Raw genomic sequence first — 13,004 nt, forward strand, 5'->3', positions numbered from 1 at the left:
TAAGTATGCCATCTTTGATCTGTTTATTTAAAATATAGTGTTAGTTTCCATTTAAGGTTCTGTCATACTTTTGAACGGACAAAATATAGTAGAGAAACTATAGGAGTAACAGAAAAAAAGATAGGAAATTAAGGGGAAAATGTCCATTTTAAAAAATGAAAGGACATACACCAACAAAAAAAATAATATTTGCTTTAATTCTTTTTTCCCCCTCAATATTTTATATTAATCATATTTAAACTACATTTTAAAAATGCAATTACAGAGGTCAAAGACCACAGGGTCACAGTTATGAAGCAAAAACACAGAGAAGGACAGGTTTTTCTAATTGAAAGTGAGTGCATGGGGCACCTGCGGGGCTCAGTCAATTACATATCTGACTCTTGATTTTGGGTCAGGTCATGATCTCATGGTTCCTAAATTCAATCCCTCCATCAATCCCTGCATGTGCTGCCAGCACATAATTCCTGCCTGGGATTCTTCTCTCTCCCCTACTCTCTCTCCCCTCCCCCCTTGCACTGTCTCTGTCTCTCTCAAAATAAATAAACTTAAAAAAAAAAGACAGAGAATGCAAACTCAAAGCAAAGCATGAACAACAAGTATACAAAATGTGTTTTTTGTAATCATGATCTAAAAATAAAGGCTGCCAAAGCCGCCTGGGTGGTCAGTCAGTTTAGCGTCCAACTCTTGATTTCATCTCAGGTCATGATCTCACAGTTAGTTCCTCAATTCAAGCCCCATGTCAGGCTCTGCGCTGACAGGATGGAGCCTGCTTGGGATTCTCTCTCTCCCTCTCTCTCTGCCCCTCCCCTCCTCATGAGCTCCCTGTCTCTCAAAGTAAATAAATAACCATTTAAAAAAAGAAGTAATCGCTGGCTAATTAAGAAAAAAAGCTCACTGATATGTTACCACTCTATTATATGCCTTAAAAGTATAAAACAAATTCAAAATAGCAAACACAGCAGATCATAATCTTACCTCACATTATACTGATAAAACTTTTCAGGAAACTATGGCATCAAGTTTCTAAAATCCTACATAGGTCTGCTATGATCATGAAATATTATTACCCACCCAGAATGTATTATAGGATCATGTGGCAAGGCTGCAGACGGTGGCCATTTGTGCCATAATTCTATTTTAGGAAGTTTATCCCAAGAAATGTTTCAACAGAAAAAATAACAGGCAGAAAGATGATCACTACGGTAGCACTATCTTTAATAACAGAAAATTGCAAACATTAAAAACACTTACTAATATAGGAATAACCAGTAATAGAGGAACAGCCAATGTCAGCTTAATGACAAAGGAGCAGTATAAAGTTCTGAAAATGCTGTGGGTTTCATCTCCACAAAACTTGTGTTTCAATCCTCATGCAAACCTTTATTAGCTGGATGTACTAGCTGGGAAAGCTGCTTAACATGTTGTAGGTTCATTTTCTTTTTGAAGAAAAGGAGATCATAATGCTCATGTTGGGATGGGAAAATTAAAAGTCCAAAGACATTCATATGGTGTCTGAAACTTAGAAACTGAATAAAAACTCCCTTTCTCTCTTAGCGATATTAAAATTGTGAGGACCATGTAGAAACAATGAAAAATGTTCACTATTCATTAAAGAAAACAGTGAATATAAAACTGTAACTACAGTATAATTTAGTTATGGATTACAACTAATAATTAAGTTTGAATGAACAAAATTAAAAGCTACATGTGCAATTGGATAAAAAAGGACTAGTGGATATGCATAAAAATTACAATAATAATGTTAAAATGGTAAATAGTAAGACTATAAAAATTTTCCTTAGTGTTATTTTATTTTTACAATTAAAAAAAGTAAAAGAGATATGTGGGTATTTCTACAGAACTTCAGAAAGTCCTACTATTATGGAAAATAAACATCATCACTAATCATTCAAAAATAGAAATTGTGAGACATGCAGCTTAAGCCTGACATTTTAAGGTACACAGTGTGAAGAGGGCCCTAGTTATCCTGTTCTAATTCTAGTTTGGGAAGAGGAACATATCTGGACACAATCTCTGATCCCTAAGTGTTTCACTGAACTCTCAAATTGCAATCATAGTCTACACAATCACCCACAGTGCATTTTTAGCCAGACAGGCGTGCAGGGGAAGAAGAGAGCTTGGAGGTCATGCATCCTTAAAAGGTTGGCAATCATGGATGCCATGACATGCACACAAAGGTGAGAAGGGAATGCTTGTACCCAACTTCTGCCTCAGCTTTGCTCACTCTCCATTCCCATGTTCTTCCTGCCCTGGAGCAGCAGCCTCTGGTCACCTGAAGCCTCCCTCCCTTGGGGTATCCCATCCAAGTCTGTCCTTTCTAAATAGGAAACCAGTGCTATGAACCCAGCCCTCCATCCCAACTTGTCCTTTTAGAATTTATAACTGCAAATGCCTACCGTCTGGCAGCTTTCTTTTTGAAAAGCAACGTACTGAACAACTTCACAATAAGAATGGAAGGAATGGCAGCAAGATCCCATCTCTACTGACCAAACACCCCCCAGCCAGCATACTTCATAAATCGTGATTCCTAGGGGAACATGTTAGCCTCTGTAACAGTAAAAGAACCATGATAGAAGAGGAAGAGGAAACAATCTTCCTAGGATCCTTTAAATTACAACATTTTATTGGACTTTTACATACAGTAGAAGATACAACTACCACTCTTACCAACAATAAGGAATAAGAGAATGTAGGAGTGTGATTATTTTTTAAAGAAATATTTTATAATGTAAGATTCAATAATGAAAAACAGGCTGGAGTAATATAACAAATATACATAAAGGATAATTATAAACAGCATGATAAAGGCAAATAATGCTACAAAGATAAGTGATCTGTAGTTCCTAAGGCCTCAAAATAGCTGTAGTACTGGCAGTAATGGTATTACTAAGCCATTCACTTACATTAGTATTAACAACCATGTGTGTTTCTGTATATGTTTATACATGGATATATGTATTTATCAATCTCACTAAGAAAGAATTCACAAGAACTTCTTTTTTAAAAATTCTAAAAAAAAAAAAAGATTCTTCTATCAGAAGCAATCCTGTGTTCTGAAGTAATGACGCAAGTACCTATTTATCTTGTCATTAAATGCTAACTACAAGAGAAGAAAAATTATTGCTTTAATTTCTTTTTAATTCTACAGGCAACACTAACATTCCTACCAGTAGTGTCTTAAATATTTTTATAACATTTGCAAGAATATTACAAAAGGAGTAATAAGTGGAGCACCTAGGCATGTCGGCGCTCTGCACTGAGTGTGGAGACTGCTTAAGATAGTCTCTTTCTCTTTTCCCTTCTCCCTCTGCCCCCTCCCCTGCTAAAGTTTTCTCTCTTTCTCTCTCTCTCAAAAAAAAAAAAAAAAGCAATAGAGTTGATATTGACCTAGAGTAAAACTTTATCTATTTATGTGTTCCATACATGGTAAAATATTTACAGTTTAATTCCCATTATTTTAAAAGACAAAAAAAAATTTAAGAGTTTGCATGTATAAAGAAATTTATCATAGATTACAAAAAGTTGTCCTGTGATAGAAGAAATCCTATCATGATTAAAAATTATGTTAAAAAGAATGTTAACTCACAGTTCAAACCTAAATGGAGACATAAAATAGCCAACACTATGTTGAAGAACAAAGTTGGAGGACTGATACTACCTGACTTCAAAAATGACCATAAAGATATAGTAATCAAAACACTCTAGTATTCGCTGAAGAATAGCCAAACAAATGAAAAAGATAGGGAACCCAGAAATAAGCCATAAATACAGCCAACTGATCTTTGAGAAATGAGTAAAGGTGATAAAATGGAGCAAACATGGTCTTTTCAATAAATGGTGCTGGAACAACTAGACCTCCACATGCAAATAACAACAACAACAACAACAACAACAACAAGTAAATCTAGACATGGACCTCACACCTTTCCCAAAATTTAACTCAAAACCAATCATAGGCCCAAATATAAACACAAAGCTATAAAATTCCTAGAAGATAACATAGGTAAAAATCTAGGTGACTTTAGGCATGGCGATGCCTTTTTAGATACAACACCACAGGCATGGTCTGCAAGATAATTGATAACTAGATTCTATTAAAATAAAAACTGTAAAAGACACTGCTGAAAAAATGAGAAGACAAGTCACAGACTGGGAGAAAATATTTGTGAAAGACACAACTGATAAATGACTTTTATCCAAAGAACTTTTATACAAAGAACTGTTAAAATTCAACAACAAGAAAATAAAGAACCTGATTTTAAAATGGCCTAAGACCTAAACAGATACTTCACCAAAGATACAGATGTAAAATATGTTCAACATCATTTGTCATTAAGGAAATGTAAAGTAAAACAATGAGATACTGCTACACACCTGTTAGAATGGCCAAAAAAATGGTATCACTAAATGCTAGTGAGGCTATGGAGCAAAAGGAACTCTTATTCACTGCTGGTAGGAATGCAAAATGGTACACAATTTTGGAAGACAGTATAGAGCTTTCTTACAAAACTAAACATACTCTTACTATATGACCCAGTAATCATACTCTTTGGTGTTTACCCAAAGAAACTGTAAACTTAAGTCCACACAAAACACGTACACAGATGTTTATAGCAGCTTTATTCATAAGTGCCAAAACTTGGCAGCAATCAAGATATCATTCAGTATGTAAATAAATAAATAAACAGTGGTATATCCAGAGAGTGGAGTATTATTCAGTGATTAGAAGAATAAGCTATCAAGTCATGAAAAGACATGGAGAAACCTCAAACAGATAACGTGACAAAAGCCAATCTGAAAAGGCTACAGACTGTATGATATTCTGGAAAAGGCAAAACAACAGAACGATTAAAAAGATTTAAAAGGTTAGTGGTTTCAAGGGGTAAATGGGAAGGATTGATGAATAGGCTGAACACAGAGAGTTTTCAGGGCAGTGAGATTATCCTGTATGACACTACAATGGTGGATACATGCTATTATACATTTGTCCAAACCTACAGAACAAACTTCAAGAGTGAATCCCATTCAATTTTGCCTGTGAGCCCAAAACTGCTCTAAAAAAGAATGTTACTTTTTAAAAAATTGAAAAAACGTATTTACTTAACATTTTTAATATAGCATATACAAATAGATTTTATGGATTTCATAGCTACATTCCTTAGCTAATAATATAGTTTAAATTTTTTGTGATATAAAAGTTAGAAATAAATGTCCGTGGCAGTAATATCTACCTAATTACACTGAATTTATCTTGTTCTTTTACAAAGAAGGTACAGACATTGGTGATTATACAGGATATTTCTTTCTTTCAGGATTTTCACTGAAGTGCTATCAAATGTTTCTCTAGATAACATTTTAGGATCATCGGACGTTCACTACAAATAAATCTTATGAAGCAATCTAGAACAGAAGTTAGAAAACAAGCCAAATGCAGTTGCTGCTTGTTTTTGTAAATAAAATTTTATTGAAACACAGCCATGCCCAATTGTTAATATACTGTCCACGACTGCTTTCATGCTACAACAGCACTGAGTAGCTACAATGAAGAAAAACATAAGCCCACAAAACCTAAAATATTTACTACATGCCCCTTTACAAAAAAAAAAAAAAAAAAAAAAAAAAAAAAAAAAAAAAAAAAAATTCCTGGCTCCTAAGAATAAGTAGTTGATGTTTGGTAATACTTTTGATTAAAGAAAGAATATTGGTCTTTAACCTTTATTTGTACATAATAAATAATGCAACTCAAAGCAGTTTTCTAATGAAGATCAAGAAATACACTGATATAAAAGAAATGCACATAGTGATCATGACATGATGGTTAGTGAAGACGCTGCACTCACATGACTGGATATACAAGTGCACTACTAAAATGATGGAAACATGTTACTTTATTTTGTACAGCACCTCATTTTCTTCACATGTCAAATGATGATAATAGTACCTGTCTCACTGCCTGGTGAGAGGATTCAATGAAAATAAATGTAAGATAATTTCAGCAGTTTCAGACATTTAAGAATCATTAGGAAAGGTAAGTCACTAATATCATATAATATAATCATGATTTCTTTTCCTTAAAAGTTATTCTTAAACCTAAGGACATTCTCTTGAGATTAGTTAGAAACCTGATACTAAAGTTGTTTCTTAAAGGGGCAAAATGCATCAAAGATGCTCACTGGGCCGTGTTCCATGCCTTCAAGTTTAATTCATCATTGATTTGTTTATATACTGAGGCTCGAAACAACATTTAGTCTGGAAAAAAAGGATTTCACTGCTCTTAAAACAAATTTAAAAACCAAAGGACCAGAAAGTATTTAATTTTATGTGTCATAAAGGCTAATAACATAGAAAAAAATTCCATAATAAAATAAAATGATCCAAAGAACCACATACAATCGAGCAATGATGAAGTTTCATGCAAGCAATTATTATCATCCCACTTTTTCTTTAATAATCTTGATTGGAGCATTTTGAACAATGGAGTTTAAAAGTAAAACTGCTTAATTTCCAAGCACAATAAAACAACATATATCATATATATTTGAATTGGTACTACTTCATGAAAACAGTAATAACAGAACATTTAAAAATTTACATTATGTAAAAAAGTACAAATTAAAAATTTTGAGGTATGAAGGAAGACTGCTTTTTTAAAAGATAAAAAAAACCCAGAAATGAAATCCTTCTCTCTCTTATCTATTTAATGAAATAGCAAAATAATAAACAAATAAATAATAAAATGACCTAGCAATATTGGGATGATAATTTATGAATATTTTATGACTTATATGCCTAACCACTCAGCTAAAAAGTTAGTAAAAAATAAAACCTCACAGTCATTATCTCACAATTCAAGAAAAATTTTAAGCGCATAAAAATTAATAATTTTAACCATTAAGTATTCTCAAAAACAGGATAAAATAAAGCGTACCTGGTGTCCAGCCTTTACTTGCTTCAAAACACTTTCATAACATACTTCATCCATGTTATTCAATTGTTGCACCTTAAGGTTTTTAAAACATGAATAATATCAAATGAAGCAATTATAAACTTTCTAACTAGCAACAAAACTGATCATAAGGCATTTTTTTCCTTTCAGATTAACTAGAATGTAGAAACAACAAATGCAATATAAATACCTAGCATATAACAACCTATTAAGAAACACAACATAATTTTAAAGTACAAAGGGGCGCCTGGGTGGCTCAGTCAGTTAAGCATCCTACCTTGGCTCAGGTCATGATCTCATGGGTTGTGAGTTCGAGCCTCACATGGGACTCTCTGCTCTCAGCACAGAGCCCACTTCGGATCCTCTGTCTCCCTCTTCTCCTCTTTCTCTGCCCCTTCCCTGCTCTCTCTTCCCCTCTCTCTCAAAAATAAATAAAAAAGATTTCAAAAAATTAAAAAAAAAAAGTACAAATAAAATACCTCATACTAACTTTCTAAGTATGACAAGTTTTTTAAAGACAATTTTAAGGATAATATACCAGTTATAGATATTTTAGAATAATTTAAAAATTTTTGCTTTCCCCAGGAAGTCCACTTGTCAGGCTGTTTTTCTTCTGTTTCATTCTATAAACTATACAGCTTTCCTGTGTAATTCTCAAAATCACCACAACAGCACTAGTAGAATGCCATGGTGTATACAGTTAGAATCAAGGGAAACATACTATTTCTATAATACATATGGAGAGGGTTAGATATTTTTCTACAGAAACATTTTTCAGGTTAATTGGAAATTTAATATCCAATTCATGAGTTAAGAAAGGATCTCATTTTCCCTATTAATGATGAGGAAACTTCCAACCAAAAAGGTAAGATGGTGATGTGATCCAACCTGCATCTCTCTACACAACATTTATTAAGAGTGTGGAAGTGATGAAAATGTCATACACATTTGGAATGACTATGATATAGATATTTTGTTTTAATAAAGTAAATGTTTTATCATTCTGTTACTCTTATGAATTGTAGTGACTAAGTAAAAGGAGATAATCACGAGATAATTTACTCCTCATTAATGATTCAAGAACAACCTCAGCTCGCAATAATTTTTTCAGTGTAGTTTGGGTTGAGTTCTGGGCAAAGCCATGATTTCAAATTAGAGGTGTCAGGCACACCATCTTCCTATATTCTTCCATAATAACTGAGTCACATCATGTGTTTCTGAATGAAACTCTGAGGAACCTACAAGGATTTCTTTTTATAAAACAATGACAAATGGATAACTGGTTAGTAAATATATTAATCAACACCCTGGGGAAATGCTTAATGATTACCAATTGTATATTTCACTGAATGTAAAAATAATACATTATAATAAAACAAAAAATCTATAACTAATACATATAAATAATTTACTATTAACCCTATGTAAGATACGTAACAGTGTTTTTCTAATTGTGCCAGACTTCTGTCACCTGACACCATTCTTTTTATGATTTAAGATTACAATGCTAATATATTAGGGTGAAAATATGTTGAATTTAATTAGCTTTAAGTAATTTACCAATTTATATAATGGATTAAAAAAATAAGATTTAAATAGTTGAAAAGCACCTGAAAAAATTTTCTTTTCTAAATCTTTCTGTGATAACCATCTTCCGTCATTTAAATTATAAAGCTGAAAGAATAAGCTAAAGCTATAAAGGAAACAGCTCTACAGCTGCCCTAAGGATACCTTAAAATATACTAAATAATCAAATATATATTAAGAAGTGACTGAGAAAAAAAAACAAGCAGCAATACTGAAAATCACTTGAATCAATTAATGACAAAATATGTACAATATAACTATTATTATATCTGTCTGTATGTCTGAAATGGCTCACGACAACCCTGAAGACACCTTACATTATGCACTGTACCTGAAGCATATGTATACACTGTTGTAGTGGCAGTCACTTCTGGTATTTTTTAGCTGAATATTTTATTTGTAATAGTGTAAGGTAAAATGACCCTATGTTACTAATAAAACTCTTTTTAGACAAGTGATGCAATACATTAAAGACCAGGGCTGACATACTAACACAGGATTCCATCTCATTTTATTTTCTAAAGAGGTCATAAGGCCTATGAATCTTCTCTCAAACCTATTTCTTTTACAGAAAACAAAAAGTATCATTTAACACAATATTAAATGCATAAATTTTGAGCAAAGTAAAATATTCCTTCATGATACTATGAAACAGAAGTTTAAAATAAGCACCCTAATAGTGTATATGGTACACAGTAATACTATAAAACTTTTAAAAGCATTATAAAGAATCTCAGAAATGCCACTTATATATATATAATTAATATGGTAATTATAAAACATTATAAGTGAAATAGAATACCTCATTAACAGTTGCTATTAGGAATTATTTTCCAATGGCATAAAATTTATTATTTTTTTTAGATAAGTAGCATATCAAAATTTATATTACTGGTTGAATGAGAGCCTTTTATTATTTCATACTAGCCTTCAATCATTTCAAAGTAACTTTTTGAAATTTATGACCTTATATATATATATATATAACTTGTATTATTAGCCAAGAATACAAAATATACATTGATAATGCGATACAAACTGTAAGCAACTTTTTGAAGGAGTTATATTACTACTTATAGTTGAGGAAATGTGCTAGATTTTATCTAAGATGTTTAATTTGTAATCCTACTAAAAGGGTCTTTTGGGGAAATCCCAAATAAGCATTAAACAATACATCAACAAAAACATTTTAGGAACAGAAAACTCTATTATTATTAAAAAATATATTTACCTTATTTGCACTTTTAACTCCCAGAAATGTCTGTCCAAGAGGAACTGGTCGAAAACGGCCATCAAAGTAGAAAAGTCCAATACAGGGATTAACGTGTAAAAATGTAGCGACATCAAGGTAGTTGGGTAAGGTCGCAGAGAGCCCAAGAATCCTTATCATACTCTGTGTGGATTCCACCTACATGGGTTACATTATTCAATGTATGAGTAGATTCAACCCATTTGGATTTTTCTGAGTTTGAAATAAGTTTTAATAAACAGAGAGTATGAGACATTTACAATAAAACAAGATTCCACCCCTCTTAAAAATATGTAATAACAATACATAGTTTGAAACACAGATGTCTTTATCTGAAAGGTAAACAATGAAGAAAAACTGGTCTAAACCTGCCATCAAGGATAATACAAAATAATTTAAAATGTAATTTTAGATTTCCTGAACTGAAGAATCTTATTAATTTTTTTTCCTTAAAAATGTAACAAAGTAAGTGACATACATGGATTAGGATTTAGTCTAAGTTTTATCAATTTATAATTTCAGGTGCTAAAAACACAAAAGTCTAAAATAATTAAGGTAAATATTTCTAGTATTTCACAAATTTAAATTTAAAATGAATGACAGAAATATTTGAGACTATGTGTATATATAGTCATTGAAAATTTCCATGGACCTTTTAAAAAATTATTGAAGGCTCATTTATTAAATCAGCATTTTCCTTCCCTTATTATAGATTGCTTAGTCTATAATTCTTTACCTATTATACAGTATTCCTTTTGCTGTATCATACTACCATATCAGTAAAGCATATCAGTAAAACATATCATATCAGTAAAAGTTGAGCATATCAGTAAAATATATGACTGAGAAACTAACACACTATTCTTTCATCACAGAGGAAGTTTTCAAATTGGTTTACCAAATTATCATTACACACTTTATATTAAAATCATTTCATAATCATAACAGAAGAGAGATTGCAGGGAATAATAGCTAAAACTTGGGAAAAATAAAAACTACTGAAAACATGAATTAAGCCACATTTTTTGTGTTCACTGCTGTAGTGTAATAGTCTCGTTTTGTTGCTGAGCACTACTGATAACTGATTTTGTTTAATAATTATCTATTAAGCTCTTAATGACAGGCACAGGGCCAACAGAACAGGAGCTTAGAGTCCATATGTAATAATGGCAAAAAACATCGTAATGTGTCCTATTAATAGTTGTAGTTTCTCAGAATGGTGAGAATAATGGGCAGGGATCACTAAATAAACTCCGGTACGTCAGGAAAGGCATACTGAGTGGGGGTAATGGTTGCTGCCAATCTAAACTGAGAGGACAGAAGGCAAGCCAGAAGGAATCGGGAGTATAGGGTACTGCATCTAGCAAGACTAGTAGCATGAACTGGAGAAAGGAGGTGACAGATGTGGTTAGAAATATAAAAATAATCATGAAAGAGTTTACATGCCAAGAAGTATGTCCATTTAACTGCTCATAAGCACACAACAGCGTCCAGTTCTCTCTCAGTTATGTTTTCAGGTCTAATTCATAACTTATAACACTTACAACATCCTCCTCATCTTTTAAGTTTCTACACATTCAGTAAAAGGTCTTTATCATTTCCAGTTTTATTTATTCATTGGCTTTCTATTTGTGATTAGACTTGTTAGAGGTTGTCTTATTTAGTTTCTTTTTTTTCCAGTGGCTATTAAAAATTTTGTTTTCCTATTTTAAAATTAACTTTATTTTTCAGCTTTATTATTTTTTCCACTCGGTTTCATTAGAATATTTTGCACCAAACTAACATTTAATAATTAACTTATTGATAGTGTCTCCATTCCTGTTTCATTTTAGATGATAAATCTTACTTTGAATAACAATTCTGGGTGCATTTGAGAAGCTTCCATTATTTTTAAAAAAGAAAAAGAAAAGAGTGCTGACCCTCTCTCTTTCCTTCTCTTCCTTCCATGATGACTTACTGACCTCTAAGTGGCTGCGGATTAATCTTTCAATTGGTTGGGTTTTAAATCTTCATTTTATCAAATATAAAAGTGTAGAATGTATGCATGTATATACGTATGTATGTATGTGTATCTATCTGTACAGAATTTTATCATATAAATGTTGTTTCTAAATGTCTACTGTATTCTGTAAAGACTATGATCTGTTCAATTTCTGCTTTGAGAAAATGTCCCATAGAGACCTGAGATTTATCTATTCATAGGTTATACAATACTGTATGTTTGATCACTTCACCACATTAATTATATTATTCAAATTCTCTACATCAGCAATACAGGATGTTAGTATTTGCTAAAAGAAAGAATCATTTTAATCACATACGAACTTCCCATTTTAAACTAGGAGGCAAAATTAATTTTCCCCTCCTAAGGGGAATTAATTTCTATCATTAGCATGATACAGTCTAGGATCATCCACACCTCAGCCCTATGGGTTCTGCAGAAATATTAGCTGGCATTCTGCTGCCCCCATGTCCCTATAATAGCCCTTCTCTCTGTGTTCTCATATCCCTTCTGCTTTCATATTTTGTATTCTTGGCTTCTAAAGTCTGATTTAGAAAATGGTTTCTTACCTAAAAAAAAAAAAAAAAATTGAAAACATTTAATGTGATTTTAAAAATTACATGATTTAGAATGAATTTGGCAAGTTAGTCAACCTATGAGAGAAAGCATATAGAAAGATTTCTAACCTTAACGTTGTATTATTATTTTTTTATCTAGAAATGTTCGCCATTCTCACTTTCTTGCTATCATCAGTAAAATAAGGGGGTTCATGAAGAGACACCGGGTAAGCATTTTAATCATTTCTTCAGTTTCCTATGTTCTTCTTATTTACAGCTAATTTTAGTCAAAACTTGCTTGCATCATACTGGTATCTTCAAGTTTACTGCCCCTAAGTGAGCAATTGCCAATGCCGGATTTCTCCTTGCACATTGCCATACAATGTACACACACTTCAGGAGAGTCCAAATGCCTGGATACATTCCCTGACACCAAAGTTTCCTACAAGCACAAGAGAAAATGTGGTCCTGTAACTTCAAAATCCATTCTGTAAGTTTAGACAGAGGAGTTTAGAGGTTCTTTCTGGGCATATTTGAGGACTAAATAAAATACCTATAGAGATACCTATGAGATATATATGGCTCCTCAGACAGATGATTCTTACCACTTTAGTAAAAGAATAAGAACTACAACTTTCA

General features: G+C 32.2%; 1 protein-coding gene across 3 annotated transcripts in view; it reads right to left on the bottom strand.

Moving 5' to 3' along the window:
- The window catches only part of ASCC3 (activating signal cointegrator 1 complex subunit 3), a 368,562-nt gene that overhangs the window by 201,450 nt on the left and 154,108 nt on the right, over window positions 1-13,004 (bottom strand). For all 3 annotated transcript variants that reach the window (XM_043592007.1, XM_043592009.1, XM_043592010.1), the window contains exons 12-13: window positions 9,789-9,965; window positions 6,953-7,024 (exon numbers count right to left, since the gene is read on the bottom strand). In XM_043592007.1, coding sequence (XP_043447942.1) covers window positions 6,953-7,024; window positions 9,789-9,965 — 249 coding nt within the window. The remainder of the gene's footprint in view (window positions 1-6,952; window positions 7,025-9,788; window positions 9,966-13,004) is intronic.

This window comes from Prionailurus bengalensis, chromosome B2, assembly GCF_016509475.1.
Source record: "Prionailurus bengalensis isolate Pbe53 chromosome B2, Fcat_Pben_1.1_paternal_pri, whole genome shotgun sequence".
NCBI lineage: Eukaryota > Metazoa > Chordata > Mammalia > Carnivora > Felidae > Prionailurus > Prionailurus bengalensis.